The sequence below is a fragment of the Haematobia irritans genome, chromosome 1, assembly GCF_050003625.1.
Source record: "Haematobia irritans isolate KBUSLIRL chromosome 1, ASM5000362v1, whole genome shotgun sequence".
Lineage (NCBI taxonomy): Eukaryota > Metazoa > Arthropoda > Insecta > Diptera > Muscidae > Haematobia > Haematobia irritans.
The window spans coordinates 2,957,418-2,980,093 of NC_134397.1; the positions used below are offsets into that span (position 1 = coordinate 2,957,418).

General features: G+C 34.7%; 3 protein-coding genes and 2 long non-coding RNA genes across 5 annotated transcripts; 3 read left to right on the forward strand and 2 right to left on the reverse strand.

The window, feature by feature from the left end:
• Positions 1-1,358: 1,358 nt before the first annotated feature.
• On the reverse strand, positions 1,359-9,129 carry LOC142220050 (uncharacterized). Its single transcript, XR_012717834.1, has 3 exons — positions 8,994-9,129; positions 8,745-8,918; positions 1,359-1,741 (listed from the first exon to the last, which is right to left on the reverse strand). It is a non-coding gene; the product is annotated as an uncharacterized LOC142220050 (long non-coding RNA).
• A 519-nt stretch (positions 9,130-9,648) lies between these two features.
• On the forward strand, positions 9,649-12,099 carry LOC142220051 (uncharacterized). Its single transcript, XR_012717835.1, has 3 exons — positions 9,649-10,316; positions 10,377-10,461; positions 10,554-12,099. It is a non-coding gene; the product is annotated as an uncharacterized LOC142220051 (long non-coding RNA).
• Positions 12,100-12,729: 630 nt separating this feature from the next.
• Rbbp5 (retinoblastoma binding protein 5) lies at positions 12,730-14,463 on the forward strand. Its single transcript, XM_075288918.1, has 2 exons — positions 12,730-12,845; positions 12,904-14,463. The coding sequence occupies exon 2, from the start codon at positions 12,922-12,924 to the stop codon at positions 14,392-14,394; it is 1,473 nt and encodes a 490-aa protein (XP_075145033.1). The 5' UTR covers positions 12,730-12,845; positions 12,904-12,921; the 3' UTR covers positions 14,395-14,463.
• Positions 14,464-15,359: 896 nt separating this feature from the next.
• On the forward strand, positions 15,360-18,065 carry LOC142220052 (uncharacterized). The gene is made up of 5 exons (XM_075288916.1): positions 15,360-15,582; positions 15,634-15,837; positions 15,910-16,887; positions 16,943-17,123; positions 17,230-18,065. The coding sequence occupies exons 1-5, from the start codon at positions 15,457-15,459 to the stop codon at positions 18,003-18,005; spliced, it is 2,265 nt and encodes a 754-aa protein (XP_075145031.1). The 5' UTR covers positions 15,360-15,456; the 3' UTR covers positions 18,006-18,065.
• A 343-nt stretch (positions 18,066-18,408) lies between these two features.
• On the reverse strand, positions 18,409-20,762 carry Mau2 (Mau2 sister chromatid cohesion factor). Its single transcript, XM_075288917.1, has 3 exons — positions 19,883-20,762; positions 19,194-19,818; positions 18,409-19,138 (listed from the first exon to the last, which is right to left on the reverse strand). The coding sequence occupies exons 1-3, from the start codon at positions 20,652-20,654 to the stop codon at positions 18,595-18,597; spliced, it is 1,941 nt and encodes a 646-aa protein (XP_075145032.1). The 5' UTR covers positions 20,655-20,762; the 3' UTR covers positions 18,409-18,594.
• Between the last annotated feature and the right edge of the window lie 1,914 nt (positions 20,763-22,676).

The window sequence follows — 22,676 nt, forward strand, 5'->3', positions numbered from 1 at the left end:
AAGCAATTGCGCTTTGTTATGCCTGAGTTGCGACGTGTCTCTTTGGATTTTTCACACTTTGGAGAATCGGGTCACATTTGGTTCTGAATGGAAAGAGCGTAAGTCATTATCCGAAGGATCAATAGATTCGTGTTAATTTGCGACGACTCTTGCTATTCAGTAACCAATTGTGATTTGATTCACTTCATGTATGTGTTCGTTTTATGTTCTGTGATAAAATTCTAGAAAAGAAATACAATCTAAACTCATAAAAGAAATACATGTTTCAAAGCTACTTTACATTTGATTTTAATAACAAAAACATGAGTTGAGAGTTTGTTTGGAAACTGGAAAATTTTATTACATTAGTAAATATTTTTAAAATAAAAGAAAAAGTATAAATAAATTAAATAATGGAATAAAATAAATAATTAAAATCAAAGAGATAAATAAATAACTAGCTAAATAAATTAATATAAATAATAATATTAACCCTGGACAGTCATCCTTATTTTTTGTACACTAACGTCATCCTTCGTCATTTTGACTACGGCTTATTTCAAGATGCTATAATTTGCACTGTGAGCAAAAATGTGAACCAAAATTGAATTTACTTTCTTATTCATTTTGTTCTTAATTAGTATACAACAAAAATTCATAAAATATTTGCATTTGTATAACTTAAATTTATCATTTCCCAATCGACTAAAATGCATTTTAGATCGAAAATGAAATTACGCGTCGTCATTTTGACGAAGGATGACTGTCCAGGGTTAAATAAATGATAAATTATTATAAATAATATGAATAAAAATTTAAAGTACAAATTACATAAAACAAAAATGAAATGAATAGATAAAAAAGAGATAAAATAGCAAACATCAATAAGATAATAAAAAAAATAACTATCTTAATGGATAAAATTTAAACAAAAATCGAATTTAAATACGAAATAATAAAATTTAAATAAACGATAGATGATCATATTAATAAATTTTAAATTAAATGTAAATCAATATAATATGTAAACAAACCAAAAATGATAGGAATAAATTAAATAATTAAATATAAATAAATAAAATTTAAAATCCTAATGAAACATAAACAAATAAATAAATATAACAGAGAAGATTGTAATACATTGAATATGTTCAAAATAAAAACATAACTATAAATTAAATAATAAATAAACATAATAAAATAAAAAGAAATAACAATTTAAATAAATAGAATATATATATATATATATATATATATATAACAAAAGAATAACACAAAAATGAAATAAATGAATAAAACCAAAATAAATCAAACAGAAATCAATAAAATGGAAAAAGTATAATCTTACTAAATAAAATTTCAAATAAAACAGAAAACAATTAAATAAATAAATATATATTAACAAAATTGGAAAAAGACATTAATAACTCTAAAGCAAATAGAAATAAATACAAATATTAAACAAACTAAAATATATAAAGAATTGGATAAGTCCAAATATTATTTTTATAAATAAAAAGGAAAAAATAAAGATAATTATTAATAAATTTAACGTAGCTAAATAAATAAATAAAAGTAAATAAATTAAACGAAAATGATCCAATTACATAAATAAAATAATAAATAAAAACTAAACAAATCAAATTTAAATTAAGATGAAAAAATATGTATATAAAATATCTGTGAATTGACATATTGTATCTCCAGACTTCTCCAGCAGGCAGCTACAGAAAGTACCGAACTAATTTGATTGTATAATTTTCTGAAAAAGAAAAATTGAAATTTATTAGAAAAATTTTAAATTGATTTTTGAAAATTGTTTTTGGGGTTTTGTTTAGTATTAAATCATTTGAATTTTGAGAAGTAAACGGAAAACGAAGATATTTGATAATAATCTCTTAAAATCTGTACTGATAATTGGATTAATGTTCAGACAGATTTTAAAACAATTGTCTAAGAGCCAGAAGTAGTTTTTTTTCTTTATTAAAGTTTGGAATTCCCATTTTTTTTTTTTAATTTCGTATTTTTTCTTGTAACCATGGAATTAAGGTCCAATTCCAGGAATGCTGCTATGGCTAGCAATACTACATCCACTGTAACTGCAACTACCAATACTACTACAACTACTAATACAGCTACAAATACTAATACAACTACGACTACAACGACTTTAACTACGAGTACTACGACTCCAGCCATAGCAGAACAACCTGACATGACTCTGGGTCCTCGCACTCACTCATCTCTTGGGGATGACACTATTCCTTCACCCGATTACAGCAGTATTACGGCTATAGGGATCAGGAATGAATTTCAGGCGCGGAGGGCTAATGAGGAGAGCAATGCTCCACCTAGGAATGATGAAAACATTTCGATAAGGGACTATATTACGGCCTCAGTAGGTGCGAATCAAGCTAGGACAATGAGGGAAATAAATGAGGATTTACGGAGAATCATACCCGAGATTGTTAGAGAAACTATTAGGTCAGAAAGGGCGTTGTCGTCGACGCGAGAAGTAAATCAAGGTCCTATCCAACCTAGCAATTCCAACAGGTCGCGTAACTCAACATCTAACACTCCTAGATTGAATTTGTTCACTACACCCGAACAGCCAATAACCAATTTTGTGGGACATCGGCAAAATTGTCGGATGAATAGAGGTGAACCACAACGACAACAACATTATTTTCCACGACAGCCAGTTACGAATCAATTTCCAATGGCCAATGGCCAAGACAATGAATTTCCTCACAACGGACGTTTTTATCAACAGCCACAGCAGAATTTTGCTTCGGCAACAGCTTTCAATGTTGCTCCACCAAGTCATTTAGATCTCGAAAAATGGGGAATACATTTTGATGCTACTAATAAATCTGTTAGCGTTGAAGATTTTATTTTTAGAGTTGAGACTCTTCGGGAGGACACAAATTATCCGTGGCCAAGTTTACTTAAAGGATTCCATCGTTTGTTATCTGGAAGCGCTTACGAATGGTTTTGGAATTTTCGTCGACAAAATCCAAATTGCACATGGGAGGATTTGAAATGCAATTTGAAAAGAAAATTCCAACGTTTCGAAAGTGACTTCGAGATACAACGAAGAATAATGGAAAGGAGACAACATTATGGTGAAAGTGCTGACACTTTCTTAAATGAAATTGTATCTCTAAATAATCAAATGAGAGTTTCTATTCCCGAGAATGAACTCGTCAAGATGGTGAAAGACAATCTCAAAGACGGTTTATCGCAGCTCATATTTCCCATGTATATCATGGATATGAATCATCTTCTTGATGAATGCAGACGGGCTGAAAGAAATCTTTCGAAACGGAATTTGAGTAGGCAAATGAATCCACAGCAACACCGCAGAGTAAATGAGTTGGAATATTCAACAGATTATTTCTACGATGCACCACAACCACAACAACGGGAAGGTATGACACAGGATTTTCAGTTGGAGGCTTTGAAAATGAACTCTCCTCCAAATAGACCTATTGTATGCTGGAACTGCAAGCGTCCAGGGCATACGTTTATAGATTGCGACTCGAACGAACGTTCACTATTTTGTTACAGATGTGGGTTCGAGAACGTAATCTCGCCTAATTGTCCTCGTTGTACGGGAAACAACACAAAGAGCATGATGAGGACGGGGCCATCATGTTCAAGTGTGAAACAGCCCCAATAAGTGACCATGACTGCAATATTCAATTGCATGTCAAAGAGTTTGTCCCTGGCGACATCTCTACAAAACCTGAATCTACCACAAATAACGACACGGATGTAACAAATGAAAAGGGTTACAGTGAAATATTCAATATTAGGGATAGTAACGCAATTGCTGATCGTATTCCAAAACTTAGAACTTTGGTCCCTTATGAAGAAAGGTTGGCCAATTATAATAGGATACGAGATGAAATTTTTAAGGATTTTGATCAAGGACCTTCGAAGCGTATAACGAAGGCAAGAAATAGATACACTGACAGAAAGACTGAACGGAGATTACTCTCCATTTCATGTTTGTCCAATGAGAATGACATTAGACCTTATTTGGATGTTGTAATTAACGACATTCCAATAAAAGGACTAATGGATAGTGGTGCAACTGTTTCCTGTCTAGGAAAAGATTGTCTTAAGAATGTCGAAGACATGAAATGTGAAATTTTTGATTTCAAATCATTCATACATACTGCAGACGGACGAGGAAAAAGCATAATAGGCAAAATAAGAGCCAAAATAAAATGCAATAATCAAATGCATACAATGACATTTTATTTGGTTCCATCTTTGTCTCAACAGTTGATACTAGGATGTGATTTTTGGGAAAAATTTGGTATTTCAATATCATTTCAAAAACCAACGATCAATGAACTTTCAGTTCATGAAAATGAAGAACCCAAAATTCATGATCTTAGTTATGAACAAGCGATTAAACTCGAAAATGCCAAGTTGGAATTTCGATGTTTCAGCAAATATGGTCTAGGTAAAACCAATTTGGAAACTCACATTATAGACACAGGTGATTCTGAACCAAGGAAAATGCGTTATTTTCCAATCTCACCTGCTGTCCAGAAATTGACCTATGCTGAAATTGACAGGATGATAGCTCTTGATGTTATTGAACCAGCTACCAGCGCAGCTTGGAATAACAGGGTTACCCTTGTCATAAAACCAAATAAGAATCGACTTTGTTTAGACGCAAGGGAACTAAACAAAGTGACTAAAAAGGACGCTTATCCCCTGCCGAATATCGATGGTTTGCTAAGTAGACTCGGTGACACTTACTTCATCTCTGCCATCGATTTAAAGGATGCCTTTTGGCAGATTCCTTTAGAGGAATCTAGCCGGCCGAAGACAGCATTCACAGTCCAAGGGAGACCTCATTATCAATTTAAGGTAATGCCCTTTGGACTGTGCAATGCTGCCCAACGCATGTGCAGATTGATGGATAAGGTCATCCCATCAATTCTAAAGGATCGAGTTTTTGTATATCTCGATGACCTGCTTGTAGTTTCTCCGAATTTTGAATCACATATTGAAATGTTGACTATTGTGGGTAGACGTTTGACTTCAGCTGGCCTGACAATAAATCTACAGAAGTCCAAGTTCTGTTACAAAGAACTCAGATATCTGGGTTATATTGTAGGAGATGGCAAGCTGAAGACAGACCCAAGTAAAGTGGAAGCAATTTCCAAAATTAATCCTCCGCGGACACCAAGGGATGTTCGGAAATTTTTAGGAACAGTGGGTTGGTACCGGCGGTTTATCCCGGATTTTTCAACCTTATCTGCTCCAATTACCGATACTTTAAAAAAGTCAACAAAATTTGTTTTTACTCCTGATGCAATTGCATCATTTGAAAAATTGAAGCAAAGATTGGTCTCAAGTCCAGTACTTATCAGCCCTGACTTTGAAAGACCATTTTTCGTCCAATGTGACGCCTCTGATGTTGGTGTTGGCGCGGTGCTATTTCAAAGGGACAATGATGGAGAAGAGCACCCAATAGAATACTTTTCGAAAAAGCTAAACCCTGCACAGAAGAATTATTCCACGACGGAAAAGGAATGCCTTGCAGTGGTTTTAGCGATAGAAAAGTTCCGCCAATATATTGAATTGATGGACTTCACAGTCATCACAGACCATTCTAGTCTGCGATGGCTGATGAAGCAGCAAGACCTTAATGGAAGACTTGCACGTTGGAGTCTTAAGCTGCAAGGATATCAATTCAATATAGAACATCGCAAAGGGTCGAAAAATGTGGTACCTGATATGCTCTCACGTCTGGATATGGAAGAGCTGAGCCTTGGAACCAATATGGTTATTGATTTCAACTCGCCAGAATTCCATAGCCCAGATTATGAAGCATTGAAGGACACAATAACGCAGAACCGCGAAAGATTGCCCGATTTGAAGGTGGAAGATGATATTGTGTTGAAAAGGACGAGGTTCAATAGAAGTACTCTTGATGACGAAGAAGAATGTTGGAGGATATGGCTACCAACAGGCCTCATTGATGGCGTCATCAGGAATTCGCACGAACATAACACATGTCATGGAGGAATTGGAAAGACAATTCACAACATTAGGGAATATTTTTATTGGCCTTCATTGACCACTGATGTGCGTGAATTTATTCTGAATTGTCAAAGCTGCAAGGAAAATAAACACAGCAAACAGATTCTGAGACCTACTATGGGACAAGAAGTCAAGACTGAACGCCCTTTTCAAAAAGTGTATGTTGACTTCTTGGGTCCATATCCGAGGACTCGAAGTGGTAACACACATTTTCATTGTTTTGGACCATCGTACAAAATTTGTTCTTTTGAAGGCTATGCCTAAGGCTACTACGCATGCTGTGAGTAAATTTCTTTCAGCTGAGGTATTTCATAAGTTCGGGGTTCCTGAAACATTGCATTCCGATAATGGAAAACAATTCACCAGTGAAGCTTTCAAGGAACTCATGAACTTGTATGGGATTCATCACATGAGAACTGCGATACATTCACCGCAGTCAAATGCGAGCGAAAGGGTGAACCAGTCGATCTTGAGTAGCATAAGAACGTTTTTGAATGATAATCAGAACAGATGGGATGAAAATTTATCCCAAATAGAGTGCTCACTACGCTCTACAGTCCATGCATCAACTGGTGAAACGCCCTACTTTGCCCTATTTGGGTATAACATGATTACCCACGCCCAAGCTTATAAAATTTTGAGAAAGTTAGGAGCATTGTCTGATGGCGACATTTCTATTCTACCCAAATCTTCGAAAATGCAAATTATTCATAAGAAGATTTCCGATAAGATGCATGAGGCGTACAATAGAAATGTGGAGAGCTACAATAAGAGGGCAAAGGAAATAAATTTTAAAGCTGGTCAAGAAGTTTTTAGAAAGAACTTCGTACAGAGCAACTTTGCAAAAGGCATTAACTCTAAGTTATGCAAACAATGGCTGAAATGCCGAATACGGAAACCCATCGGAAGGCGCCTGTATGAGGTCGAAAACATGAAGGGTCAATTAATTGGGACGATTCATGCTCAACATTTGAAATTTTAATGTGACAGTAATCATCGACAAGTTGTTGGATTATAGAAAAATCTTTGTGTTTGCACGATCACGGAAATCCTGAGCAAAAAGAAAAGAAAAAAAAAAATATCACCAAAATATTTCCGATCAAAAGAAATTGAGCTGTTTTTTTTTTTTTTTTTTATTAATTGATACGATTATTTTTTTTAGACAAATACGAAAGCCTAAGGGCCGTTTTCTCAATGTCTTGTTATTATTGATCGCGTCGATAGAACAGCTTATCCCATACGAAAATTTTACTATCCGGGGTCTATCATCCGGATGGAGGATGAGAAATTGGCCATAAGTCTGTTAAGAAAAGTGATGAACGTTTTTTAGTCCAAATAAGAATTCTAAGGCATGTCAGAAAGTGCTTGAAAATAGTTACCTTTTTTTTTAAGTGAAGAATTAATTAAGTTTTACAATCACCATAAATTACATATTTAATTTGAAATTAAATGAAATGGGCTATTAAAAGCACTTGTTTTTTTTATCAAAAATTTCTTCTATACCCAATTGAAATAGTGACTGGTGCTGTCAGCTTCGTGGTTGAGGACTTGAAGTTTTATTGGATCAAATTGATTTCGTGATGTTATTGGTGGAGAATTGTTTTGGTTGTTTATCAAGTATCATTGGATATAAGAATCATGATTTTAGGTGGCACGAGTTCATTATTTTAATCACACCATCGGTGTGCGATACATTTCAACGGTCACGTGACGGCTAGAGCTTGGTGTTGCGGGAACAGTACTTGTACATTTTAGTATAGTATATATATATTTTTTTTGTTAGACGCGCTTATTTTGGGGAGGTGATTTCAATTCGATTTTTGTTAATCTATGCAGGTCCATTTTGGACTATATACTAGAGGTCTGCATCGATTGACTTTTCACTACATGTAAGCAATTCGCTGTCGAATATGGTACATACTCTGTCTTTCAATCAAAGTGCAAATGGTGAAGTGAAGAGGTCTTTTGCTTGACAAACACCCACAAGCACTTATCCGAAGCGATATGTGTTCCGAAAAATAGGAACAATAAAAAATGTAAGTACTTGAGAAAGACTACTTACATGTTTATTGTTCACATGGTACCACCAGTATTTCACAGTTATGTACAAAGCAACACTTTCCATTGTAATTAACCATAGACATGTATGTATGAGACATATTTCATATATGTGTGTATGTCACACGCTTCCTTTAACGTTAGCCTTTCTGTTTTACAAACCGAAAGCATATAGAATGGAGAATAAATGTTGTTTATATTTCTTAAACTTCATGTTATACATATAGTACTCTATGTAGTTTCGTTCGTTGTGCAGACCTCGACTATATACAGTCTATAGCCTTAGACATACTTGAACAGGAATTTCGAAACGCTTTTTAAATAATGGGTCGCAGTTTAACTAATTCGGTCCACAGCATTAGACTACGTATACGTCATGGCCACGCATTGCCTGGATTTCGCGACGAAATGTCCCTGAATGTGTTTGTTACGGTGTTGGCTCATACCGTAAATTTATGCACTCGCGGGGGGCAGATGTATATCAAGCATTTACATTCGACAAGGTGATTTTGAACAATGCATTACCGTTCATAGCGATGTCGGTACGAGATGGCTATCATGGAGTTTAATTGGCCGTCATCAGACACATGAACGGACGCAAGATCGGTAATTGCCTGTAATCATGATTGTTTACTCACCGAGGGTTCCACAATCGTATGTGTAAATGATGATGTGAATTGGATTCTGTAGCCATCTATAGGGCATTAGCCGTTGGGCACAAGGGATGTTCAGGAATATTTCGCATATCTGGAGCTTTCAGTTTGTCTGACTTTGAGCATATGCAGCGTTTGAAAGCACCACATGCTGTTAACCTGTACGACATATAAAGGAGAACAATATTAGAATATGTTAAGGGACACGTGATATATTAATATTTGTTTGAATACAATATTAACATCTCCGTTGCATAATTTCCTAGCCAGCTCGGCTATTGTTTTATTGCTTTGTGATGTTGACGATGGGATGTGGGTGATCTGTATGGGCCTGTGTTTCATTGAGCCCATCGGTCGGCATACACCGTGGTTGAAAAGGTGGTCCAAATGGGGATCGGCATAGGACATATTTGTTACGGCTTTATGCGAATCGTAAATTGGTTAGTGTTCCTGTAGGCTTCACAATCATATCTGTTTATGCGGCATGTGCGGGATATTAGCCGTGGGCGATGTGCGGCCCAATATATAATTGGCTTATGGGTATACGATTTGACAATGCAGATATGGAATATGTTGCGATGCGAAGGAGACCCATTTCTATTCCCCATAGCGTTCTAAGGTTGCAACCAAAATTGCGTTGCAAACATCATTTTTTTTTAACTGCAAGCTTCTTCCAAGCTTACAGGAGTGAAAAAGTGTAGATGGATCCACACGTGGAAATGAACGCGTCGGTGGCACACGCCTTGACCTTTATGAAGTCTTCATGTCCATGGGGCAATAATTTGGTATAAGCAGAGGCGAATGTAGATAATTTGTTGTTTCTTAGCTTGGCTGTTGTTGAATTATAACAGGGTGTATATGATTTATTCGTTTTGAGATTTCGAATACAGGTCTTTTCGATAAATCTGAGATGCCATGGTATGTACGACAGGGTAGAGATATGAATAGGGTTGCCAACCCTTGGATACGTAATAATGCTAAATCGCTAATATCGCTCACTTTTGGGTTGCATTTTTGTGTATCAGTGACGTCGCAATGTACAGATAGCCGGAAGTGGCGAAATCAACAGTTGGCAGATTTAGTGTCCGACTTCGTATTTCCCAAATTTTTGTTTCTACACGGGTTTCGAAAAAGAAATTTGGCTTTGTGACGGCCACTGTGTCCATATCTGTATGGAACGAATTTCAAGCTTTACTTTCTTCTTCTTCGTGACTCCGAAAGTTAGGACATTGTGACTACCTGGATGATTCAATCATGTATTTTTGCATTTTTCTCTCCTAGATGACTAGCGTCATCTAGTGACAATTTCCAACATTTTATGAATTCCAATTGGAAAGGATCAAATGGACCCCAATTATTTGACAAGTTGGCAGAACTGGCCATGACCTTGCTAAAGGACACGTACCGATCGATGACATTGCAATGACAATGCAAAAACCTTTGGGGTCATTGTCAATTGTGAGTTGCAAGTAATCGGGTCTTTTTCTACTACGAAACAGAGTTGTTTTTTTTTGTGTAATTTTTTTGTTTCTACATTTGCGGTAATTTAGTGCTACGGTATGTGTGTCCCTAATGGTAGGAAGTGAATTCAAATTAATTTGGTTTGTTTAAATCTAGAGCAAAATTGCAAGGAAATACATTTTGGTTCACTGTTTGTGTGGAGCAGGAATTTTTTTTATGCTTTTGTTTCTGAGAACCTCGGGTAAGCATCTTCTAGTTGGTGTATTCTCCTGTGAGGACATATAAGTAATCCTTTTTATTATTCTTTGCTATTTTAATTGTGCGAAAACTTAGGATATTGTGGGAACACGGTTCAGGTACTAGAATTGTCTGCCAGATCCATCTATACGTGATTGTGGAATTGAGACCCGAGTTGCCCACACAGAAATAGAGCCACCACAACTATCCCGAGGTTGGCAAGACTGCCACCTACATATGGTAGCCTGGGGAGAGGAAAGTATTCCCAAACAGATGAGTGAGTACAAGTACCCAGTAGGAACAAAAATTAAGAGAAATCTTCGTGGTGGACGCAATCCATCCCTGGTTTCGGTGCACAATCAAATAATTAGGCCAGGAACCAAATTATAACGTAAAGAAGTCTGAAATTATTTGTTACATAATCCATTAGATTCATGGTAACCTAAAAAAACATGGTTGATGTAAATTCTCAAGTTCGAAGAGAAGTTTAAGAAGAGAAATTCAACTATTTCATACTTACCAAAGAAAAACGAATTTGGTTCAGCTTACGTAAAAAGTTTTTATTGAATTTAATATTCTATTAAATTTGAAACAAAATAAGAGCCGTTCTATTTGATCAAGAATCATTCATTATTTCTTGAAATTAGAATTAATTATTTGCTGAAAAAAATTAAAAATTCTGAAAATTCAAAGGCATTCAAAAATCAAATGAAATATTTAAAAAATATATTAAACCAGCTTTGAATATTACTTAAAACATTAATAGTATTTCAAAAATTACAAAATCGAAAAGAAAAAAAAACTAAAAATAATTGAAAAATCATAAAAGAAGAAGAAAAACTGAAATTATAAATTATGAATTATTCCCAAATGTATCTGTTTTGTGAGAGGAAAAATAACCATAATTAAAAAAATTAATAATTAGCAAAGCACAACCGAATTAACGAAGACTTGGAAATTTAATTAAAAAAAAAAAAAAACTTAAAAAGAGTAAAAGTAAACTAGAGCAAAAAACATAAATTTTGGTTAGATTATTTCTCCTCAAATACTTACCATCTAATTGTGTTTTTTTTATATTTTTTACAAACCTTATATACTTACCTTAGACTTACTTTATATACATACTTACCTTATTTATTTACAACCTTATATACTTACCTATATATTACCTTTTTTATACCTACCTTTTCTTTCATTTGAATATATGTATGATATGTGAATTTATTTAAATTTGAAACACAATGTGTTGATTTCTTTCTGAAAGGTTCGGGAATGTAGCTAATGTGAGAGAAGTTCTGCGAGTTACTGTAAGGGGGATTCTGATAAAAGTGGGGCAAGAAAGAATCTCACAGGATGGTCATATGGGACCATGAAGAGGGAGGGCAGCCCAGCAAACCAATTGCATCTGGTTTGCAAAGTCAGTTCGTGGATATAATCAAATTCCAAAATACTTGTATTTTTCTTTTCTAGAATGTCCGTCCGTCCGTTTTATTTTAAATTGCAAATTCAATTTGTGTAACCGTCCATTGTTCAACGTTTTATAAAAACAATGTTTCCACCAGGCACTTAAATTTTTAAAATGAATGGATAGAGCGGACGAACCCCCCATTTCCGGCGAGCTACAGCCGCAGCCAAACGCCAAGAGTGCCACCGCTTATTCACAAAACCTGTCCATTACACATAAGAAATGCATTGCTATTTATGCTAACGAAATTTTCGGTAGCGTTCAATTTCGTAAGCTGGTACGCACCTCTAATGAAAATAACAGGGTTGTCAAAAGCATATTTTGGCAGCAAACATTTAATTTATTACAATCATTGTGTGCGTACAAGTTTTAAAAGGTCTGTAAATAATAAACAATTTATTTGAGGAATATTTGGAACATATATTAACAATTTTTAAAAGCGATTAGCTGGTTTAAAATTTGTTGTACACAGCCCTGTTTTTTTGTTGTAGACTTAAATAAATTTTTGCTACCGAAAATTTCGCTAGAGGTGCATACCGGCCTTATACTGCTAGGTTGAATTTTGAATATATCATACACTGATGATATGATATTGGTTGGCGAGAAAAGTAAAAAAAGGTGCAATTTCTCTTCGAAGTTGGTATTATCTCTTTTTTATGACTTTTTGGATTAAGCGAACGTCTTCCAGAAAAAGTTCTTATTGTTATTAATTCTTAAGAAATATTGAAGTGTAAACCAACACTACATTTTCTAATGAATATTACTAATAAAATTGAAATGAAATATTCTTTTAAAAAATATTGGATACGCGAATAGAGCTATAAGTCAGAGTATTTTGGTGCGCATTCTAATGAGTGTTCAAATTTTGTCTGGCAACCACGTTTACAAAGCTTCAGAAGTTGTTTACATTTTTCCAACGCAAGGTACTGTTTAATCTGAAAATTATCTGGTAGTCTTTCATTGATATTTTTCTAATTTCAGAACACTTTGATAAGTGTAATGAATCTAGAGCTCTTGGAATCATTTGGCCAAAATTATCCTGAAGAATTCGATGGATCCTTAGACTGCATTTCATTGGCAGTAACTTGTGTATTTAATAAGTATGGAACTCTTCTGGCGGTAGGCTGTAACGATGGTCGCATTGTCGTTTGGGACTTCCTCACGCGTGGTATTGCCAAAATAATATCTGCTCATGTACATCCTGTTTGTAGTTTAAGTTGGACGAGGAATGGACATAAACTACTCTCGGCATCTACAGATAATAACGTTTGTATATGGGACGTTTTGTCGGGCGAATGTGAACAAAAATATCGCTTTCCGTCTCCTATACTAAAAGTGCAATTTGATCCGCGTAATGAAAAACGTTTTCTGGTGTGTCCAATGCGTTATGCAGCAGTTTTGGTGAAGATAGGAGATGCTCATAAATGTTTACCTTTGGATTCAGATGGAGATCTTAATATAGTGGCTTCCTTTGATCGCAGGGGAAAACATATTTATACTGGAAATGCAAAAGGAAAAATCATGGTGTTGGATGTAGAAACTTTAGAGGTAGTGGCCAGTTTTCGCATAATTGTTGGTACTTCGAGCGCCACAGCTGTCAAAAGCATAGAATTTGCTCGTCGAGGGGATGGATTTCTTATCAACACATCCGATCGTGTTATTCGTGTTTATGATTCAAAGGAAGTTTTGGCATTGGGAAAAGATGGTGAACCCGAACCAATACAAAAACTCCAAGATCTTGTAAATAAAACAACGTGGAAGAAGTGTTGTTTTTCTGGTGATGGAGAATACATTTGTGCCGGTAGTGCTCGTCAGCACGCATTATATATATGGGAAAAATCCATTGGAAATTTGGTCAAGATTTTACATGGCACGAAAGGAGAACTTCTACTTGATGTTGTATGGCATCCGGTACGTCCAATTATAGCTAGCATAAGTTCCGGTTTAGTATCTATTTGGGCTCAAAACCAAGTGGAAAATTGGTCAGCCTTTGCACCGGATTTTAAAGAGCTTGACGAAAACGTAGAATACGAAGAGAGAGAATCTGAGTTTGATATAACGGATGAAGACAAGTCGCTGGATTTGAACGCTGATGCCAAATGTGATGAAGAAATAGAGGTGGATGTGACTAAAGCCGAACCGGTAGCTGCATTCTGCTCATCAGATGAGGAAGGAGAAGACGAAAATGCCCTACAATTTTTACCCATGGCTCCAGAAGTGGAAGATCCCGAAGACGGTTGGGCTATGCAAGATGGTATGGAAGGAGGTAGTAGTTCGAAAGACACTGAGTCATCATCCACATTGCACGATTATGGAGATGTCATTGCTTCTAAGAAGCGTAAGATGACAAATTACGATATAAGCCTACCCGATGCTCCAATAGAAGAGGTGCATCCATTAGTATCAAGTAAAACGAACAAGGATAAACAATCAGCAGGTGGTAAAAAAGCAGCAGGACGACCTAAGAAGTAGATGTTAGGATGAATTGATGACACTAGCTATTAAACATACATACAATAAAACTATTTTTTTGATATAGAACATATCATGGTACAATTAATTATAAAGTAGTCTTAATTCATCAGGTGACTTTAAAGGGTTCGGCAAAATGTAAAAAAATTGTTGATATTTTCACAATAGCCAAAAATCTTTCACCTGATAAAATATTTTCAATTTAATTTATTATCATATGTAACTAAGGTCTTACAAAGGTCTTAACAGTTACTTAAAACAACATTTTAAAAACTACTCAAAACAATTCTCTTAATTTTAACATTAGTATACTAACAATAATACTACTTAATATGTAAAATATATTTCCATGCCTTTAATAAACATTTCTCATGAATGCACAAAATTCCAACAAATATTTTTGTATTTACTTTTTACTGTTTGCTGACTTTGTGCGGATCTGTTTGTTTTTATATTTTTGTTGTTAGTGAGATTACTTTATACATACTTGTATCACGGTACATATGAACAAAAATATCAAATGTCTTCGTTAACTCAGTAGTTAGTATTTTTAAATTCTTAAGTCATTTCATTAAATTTTAAATCCCTTTGCAAAAAGGCATGTTTTGGCCAAAATTTGATGTACCAAATTTGGAGCAATTCATTAGCCGAAAAACACCGTTCTGCGTTTGCACTGGATTAACTATCCGTCTAAAGCATGTAGGTGCCATTTTCGAAAAAAATTGGTCAAAAATTCGGTATTTTTTTTAGGTAAGTTCTATCCAGCAAAAAAAGGCCATCATTCATCATCATCCGTGGACCCACTAAAGACTCACAAACTTGCAAACTTAGCTTTCATACCAATTATGTTGATATCTTTATTCGTTCAAAAGTTGCAGAATTATTTCCAAAAATGAACGATTTGAAACCACTGTGCAGCGTGTTGTTTACCACATATTACGAATAATCACAAATTTAGTTCTGACATATCATCTAAATGTCAAAGTGCTGTCACTTTTGCAGAACGCATCTTACTTGGATATTGAAACAGTACATCGCCAAAATAAACATTAAGAAATAGCTATGGATATGGACATTGGGAAAATATGTAGATGCTGTCTCAGTTTAAACAGCACTCCACTTTTGTGTATATATTCGGATTCGAGTGGAGGTATATCGAATATGCTGGAGGTTATTACTAATATTAAGGTAAGAAGAAAAAAAGGCATATCTTCAGTTGTAATTTCCTACTATTCACAGCACAGAGAAGGCGACAATATGCCTGAAAAAATTTGCCTTTCCTGCATCAGTGAAATCAATCGAAGTTATGTATTCAAAATAAAATGTGAGAGCTCTGACAAGACTCTTCGCCAACTCCTTCCTGATGTGGCTAGGACATCCTATACCGTACAACATAAACCAGCAGTTCATAAAGCAGTTCAGACTGATGAAACTTGTGTTTTGGTAATATTGTAAAAAAATAATAACTAAAAAACATAAAGATGTACATCATTTTCACACAATCATCATTTGTAGAAACCCTCTGGAAATATTGGCACAACAGTCGTCCAAACGGAAAAAATAAATGTGGAAAGTGTGCACATACAAACTGATCCAATACGTATATCTTCTATTGACTTGAATACAGAAAACAAGGAGCAGCTTGACCTTTGCGATGAGTCGCAGTCCCTGTTATGTGAGATGGTTGACAATAAAGAGCGTTCAATGTCTCCCAATAATGTTCATTTTGTTGAAAATGAAAACCCTTCGAAGGTTAAAACACAAATGGAGAATTTCTCCTATATGGACGACGAAGCAAATGACAACCAAGAAACATACATTGTTGTAGAAACTATTAACAATGAATCCAATTCTTCGGAAAGGCACGAGTTTATATTTCAAAAATCGGAGGAACAGCAAAATATTCTAGAGGAAGAAAATAATGAAGATCGTTTTGAATATTACCAAGAGATGGAGGATGAATCTTGCGAAAGCAACGAAAAAAAGCCCTACACGATTATTGAAACAGAAGATAATGTAGTGGAAGATAATGGAAATGAATCGCTCAGATCCAAAGCTCAAATACAAGAGCGCTTAGAAGACGACCGATTACAAAGTGAAAATATGGTGACGCAGTCAATAGCAATGGGGAGGAGACAGTATAAATGTTCTCTATGTATAATGACATTTGTAAGTCTTAAAGTTCTAAAACGCCACATAGCAAGGCGGCATTCGGCAAACCCCGAAATAATTGACACCGCAAAGATAGTGGAAACAACTAGTATGAGAAATCTTGAAATATCTGCTTCACCCATTAAGGATCAAACGGCTTTAACAGTCGAAAATGTCCCAAAGCCGCAATTACTGCCAAGAAGTAGAAATCCCCATAAAGTTGATGAAGGTGAATACAAAAGTAAATTTAAATATTATTGCGAACATTGCGGAGCTGGATTTGCACAAAAGAAAACTTTGTCTTACCATATGAAACAGAATTGTATGATGAAAAGTTTTAAGGTACGTTGAATACTTGTTGATTCCAAAAAATATATGTATAAATATCCTTTTATAGTGTGATCAATGTGAAAAGGTTTTCATATCTGAAGAGAATTTGAAAGCACATAAAACAACACATAACAACCATATATGTCTGGAGTGCCATGAAGCATGTAGCAGCATCGAAGATTTGAGCGAACATATGATAAATGTTCACAAACGAAACGCTCGAAATCAATGTAGCGTTTGCAAGAAGGGTGAGTGAAACCTTATTGTATTAAATTCGCTTCCAATCCACATTAGAATCTGATAGTTGCATTAATTTTTATTAATGTGATATCGACTTTTATTACTATTTTCCAGTTTTCACTATGAAAGCTTCATTAATGGATCATTTGCGAATACACAGCGGAGAGAAACCTTTTCAGTGTACAGTTTGTGGAAAGAGTTTCCGTCAAAACTCAAACTTACGTCAACATATAATGAGGCATCAGAACGAGAAAAAATTTCAGTGCGACATTTGTCCAAATTCGTATGTAACTAAAGCAGAATTATTTTCTCACAAACGGACCCATACTAAAGAAACTCCATTCCAATGTGATGTGTGTTCAACTAGTTATACATCATCATCCTCGTTACAAAAACATAGACGTAAACACAGCGGTGAACGGCCATATTCTTGCGAATTTTGCCCGATGCGTTTTGCAGCTTTAAATGTTTTAAAAAATCACCGGCGAACACATCTAGGGGAAAAACCATACTCTTGTAGTCTATGCGACAAAAGCTTCACACAGAAGGGAGATTGTTTATTACACCAACGAACACATGAAATGGGTGAAATAAAGTGTTTTTGTGGTGTAAAATTGAAAACGAACAATATAAGACAGCACATCAGAAACAAGCATCCGAATATGACAGATGAAAAACGAAAAGAAATGAACGATGTTCTCAAAAATCAGTGCGAAGAAGTAGATGATGAACTTCATATTACACTTGTGGAGGAAGATGACGCCGACATGGATGCACCATCAAATGCTTCCTTTAACGACATAGAAGAAAAGAGAATGGATTCAGAACAATATACGAATAAGAACAACGAAGATTCAATACAAGAGGTTAGTATGGAGGATATAAATTAAAATACACAGAAATCATTAAAAAGCAAATAAAATTGGCAGTTTATAAAAACCTCGATCGTATATATTCGTTGGAATTATTTTCCCTCCAAATCAAATCTCAATGCGTCCTAAAGCCCCCTTAAATGTATTCAGACATAAAGGTTTTAATTCTCAATTTTTAAATCCCTGAAAAATCAATCCATCAACCTTAATTTTTTCACTTGCAAGTACAAGAAAAATGCACGGAAAAACATTAATTAATTAAGTTATAATGTATTGATAAAATCCGCTCTGGAACTGCTTAAGATTCATATGATTTCGTAATTTGGGAATGAGGACGAAAATGTCAAAGAATGTAATAAGAAATAAAATTGAAATTTTGTATAACTTATTTGGCTTTACGTGGTTCAATAAAAAATCAAACTTGAGATAATTGAAAAGTTAAAGCTACTTTAATATCAGCACATAAACAACTATGTAAACTTCGTTCATTATCGGACTTTAATTCTTGTTCTCAGTTAAAAAAAAAAAACTTTGTGGAAAAAAATACTACAGATATTTTACTGCTCTCTCCGATATGCCATCATTGACCAAGTTGATCTCCGATAATCTAGTAATGATGACCATGAACCTGCTGTTGCATTTGAGGGCCCAATATTTGATTTATATTATGTACCAGTGGCTGTACATGACTTGAAGTAGATGGAATGGGATGAGGCATGATTTCGGGGATATTATGTGGCTGAAAGTTTATAGCTGTTGCCTGTTCGTTACTTAAAGCTGCGGGTTGACAATGTGTAAATTGAGTCGAATCATCCAACCATTCAATAAGTGCATGATGAACACTCTGTACACATTTCAACTGGTCTGCGATTAGGTTTTCAGAATATTTTACATGATTGGCATAGGCCTCTTTTTCATGAAGAACGTCTTTAGACATCCGATGTAGATCTTTTAGGATGGCAGATCCCCAAAGTTGCACATGTATATCAGGAATTTTTGAAGCTAATTGCATTGCAGGAGTCACCATGTTCATACTCTCTTTGGCATTACCAATACTAAGGAAAACATGTGAAAGCAGTACCAAAGAGCAGGATGTTAGGCGATTTAAGTCCTCGGCATTAGCCATTTTAAGAGTTTCACGCAAAAATCGTCTGAAAATGAAACGTTTACAATTATTTGTATCAAGTATATACTTTAGTTACACACTTAGCTTCATGGAAACTTCCTTTATGAAATGAGTGCAGTCCTTGCACGTAATAGAATCCACCCATTAATGCCTGAGAACTGTAGGTATGAGTATTTTCCGTTGAAACTGCATCTAAAATTTGCTTTAAATCCTGATCTCGTTTTGTCCTCAGATAAATAATAGCTAGATTTAGGTTCGCAAACAACTTCAAATCCCGTTCACTAGTTTGAGCAACGCACGTAAGAAACTGTTTTTCAGCGTGTTCAAAAAAATTAGTTGACATTGCATATAGTCCCACTAAACAGTGCAACTGTGCCGAATGTCGCATAAGACTTTTGGGACCAGAAGACAAGCACACATCTCTACAAATTGCAATTTCCGTTATTGCCAATTCACGATTTCCCATTACCATACGACACATAACTATGTGCTCCAATAATATCACTTTGAAAACCGATAGAATTGGCTTATCATCCTGACTCTTAAGTTTCTCTATCTGTGTCAATGCTTTTTCAGTATATTTTTGAGCCTTGTCCATGTAACCTGCCATCATTGAATGGGATACGGTTACTAGATAAACCAGAACATAAAGTTGTTCTTTCGGTAACCAAACAAACATATCCAAAGGACTTTGGCCGAAGATTGCTATAGTGTGGGAGAAGAGAAAGACATCAAAGTAAAGTTAATATTTTATTCAAATCGATGTTACCTTCATCTGCTGGCCAGTTAGGCGCCATTATAGTTTGTATAGACATTTGTAATTGTTTCAAGCTGGGCTTGACGGTCTTTACTTGTCCCAAAGCTAGATAGTAGCAAACTTGAAGAACTAAAAAGAACACCTTTAAATATTCCTTCTGGTGAGGGTTCGATATGCTATTATCTATTATAGCTCCTGCCGAATTGAGTAATGCTAAAACGTCGTTCGTCTTACGTTCAATCATTAAAATCATTGCTCTCGACAACAAAAATAGAACCTTTAAATATGTGGCGCTGGATTCATGAGCCGACTCAGCTCCCAAAGCCAAAAGTTCTGATGCTTGTGAATATTCCTTATCGTTTGCATGCAGTTGTGATAACTGCAACACCATTTTACAATTCCAGTATACATTATTTTGGGAAAGCTCAATGGCTCTTCGCAACATTGATTTGGCCATCTGAACTTGTTGTTGTTGTTTGTAAAGCTCCGCTAGCATAGAAGCTGTATCGAACTTAACATCGTCGAAATTCAAAAGAGGTTCTGATAATCTCCAAGCTGATTCCAAGTGGTAACGAGCCATATCAATGTTATTGGTGTAAGTCATCAATATCTGGCCCATTTGTAAATGAGTGCGGGCCTCCACTTTGCAGGGTGGGTTGAACGTGAACAAAGCCTGCAGGCATTGAATGCATTTTTTAATATCTGGTGGTTGTGATGTCCGAAAGTGCTCAGCTAATCCCAGTAGGGATATGTAACACGCGTCCTGCGATGTCGTAGCGCTCATAATTGAATTGTTATTTCATTTATTGTTGTGGTTAAGAATTAATTAGTTCCAATGAATTTAATATCTCATTCTACTTGGTCAGCTGTTTGATTGGCTTTATTCAAAGGAACTGAATGAAACGAAAAACAGTATAAACCAATGGAACGGAACGAAAATGAACCAAACACTTGGCCAGTGTTGCCAATAACTGGGAAAAAAATAAAGAAAAAATAGCAAAATGAACTTTCTTTGAAGAACATAATTTGAAGTTATCCGAATGGTCATGAGAATAGTTGTATAACCAATCCAAAGATTATCTGAAATAACAAGATGTCTATATGCTTCCTCTTTTTTTCCAATAGACTCATGAGTTTAGGTCCATAGATGCATGAGAGAGTTGGAAAAATGGGTATGATGTTACGAATTTAAAAAAGAAAAGAAAATGAAGAATTTTCAATTTGGTTAATAGGCCTGTTTCTGCACTCTTTTCATTCAATATATATGCCAAAAGAAATTACTTCAAGTAAATTGTGTTTATTTTTATTTTGTTGTGTCTTTATTGGTACCGTATCTTTGCAAATTACATTGCCATACAAGACATAATGACTAATATGGTTTATTTATAATTTTATGATGATAAAAATGACAATTGTAACGGCTAAATTGGAACTTAATACCCACCTTAAGTCATTAAATCATTAAGAGATGTCTATTATGCTCCCTGGTGTTCTTTCTGCGTTAAGTTTTCTACAGTTTTTTGAGAAAATAGGAGTTTTTACTTTACAGTTTTAATTTTGGTTTAAACTTATGAAACACGCACGTAGTAGCGGCCAATTCAAAATGTTTCCCTCTTTCAACTTTTTTATTTGCCAATTATTGTTTTTTATCCCTTTTTCAAGAGTCACAAATTATTATACATTATTGGTCCCCCGAACACAGCTATTTAGACACATGATTGCTACGAATACAATTTTAAAGAGGAATTGGAGAAAATGTTGCAAAGAAACCTTCCAACAAGCAAAATAGATAACGAACATGTGTGAACCTAAAGTCGTGCACTTTTATCTATTCAAGAACAAGAGGCAATTTGGACATATTGTTATAATTACAAAGTCTTTGAACCAATCTTACAATCACATTTACATTTCATTCAAATTTTCTGAGCTAACTTTTGGCAAAATTATTATAGCAACTTTTTTTGGGATTGAAAGGGATTTTGGGTTTCTGACTTCAATCAATATTTTTGATTAATTGGCGCCTAATTTTGAGTCGAGATGAGTCGACATATTCGGTGGCAGCTTCGACTGGCAAAAACTGGTCGGCGGCGGTTAAAATTGTCGGCGCGGCTCTGATGTTAACCATTTTATCATCTCAGAGATGGTCCGTCGTAAAGTGTAAGGTATTTACGATTCATTTTACCATACGTTAAAAAAGTCGTAATCCTTCGTAAAATACTTAGTTTTTGACAATATAAGAATTTATAGAGAATAACCCCCTTATTAGTTTTATTTCAAATGACCATATGAAAATCGGGTATATACAGAAAAAAATTTCTCCAAAATATTTCCAATTAAAATTTTAATTGAATTTTCAAAAATATTCAATTAAAAATTTAATTGTATTAACATTCTTTTAATTAAAACAAATATAAATCACAAAAATTAATAGTATCAATTAATTTTTTTATTGACTTGGTTGATTGATACTATCATTTCTGTGATTGAAAATATTTCAATTAAAAATTAATTGGATCAATTAATTTCGTGATTGGATCCAAAAAATATTAAATTAAAAAAAAATTATAATAAATTCTAAAATACTTCGATATGGCGTTTTCATACTAAGGGATATAAAAAATGTTTGAAATCAAATCTAAGTATCCTGTAAATATTTTTGACATACCACATAATAAGTTTTTTTATGTTGTATATGACTTTTATGACGTTACCACTTTTTGACAGTAAAGAACCAAAAAACTTGTTACTCGGATCATCTTTGCTTTGGCTCTCTTTCATTAGATGAAACGAAAAGTTCATTCAAAGT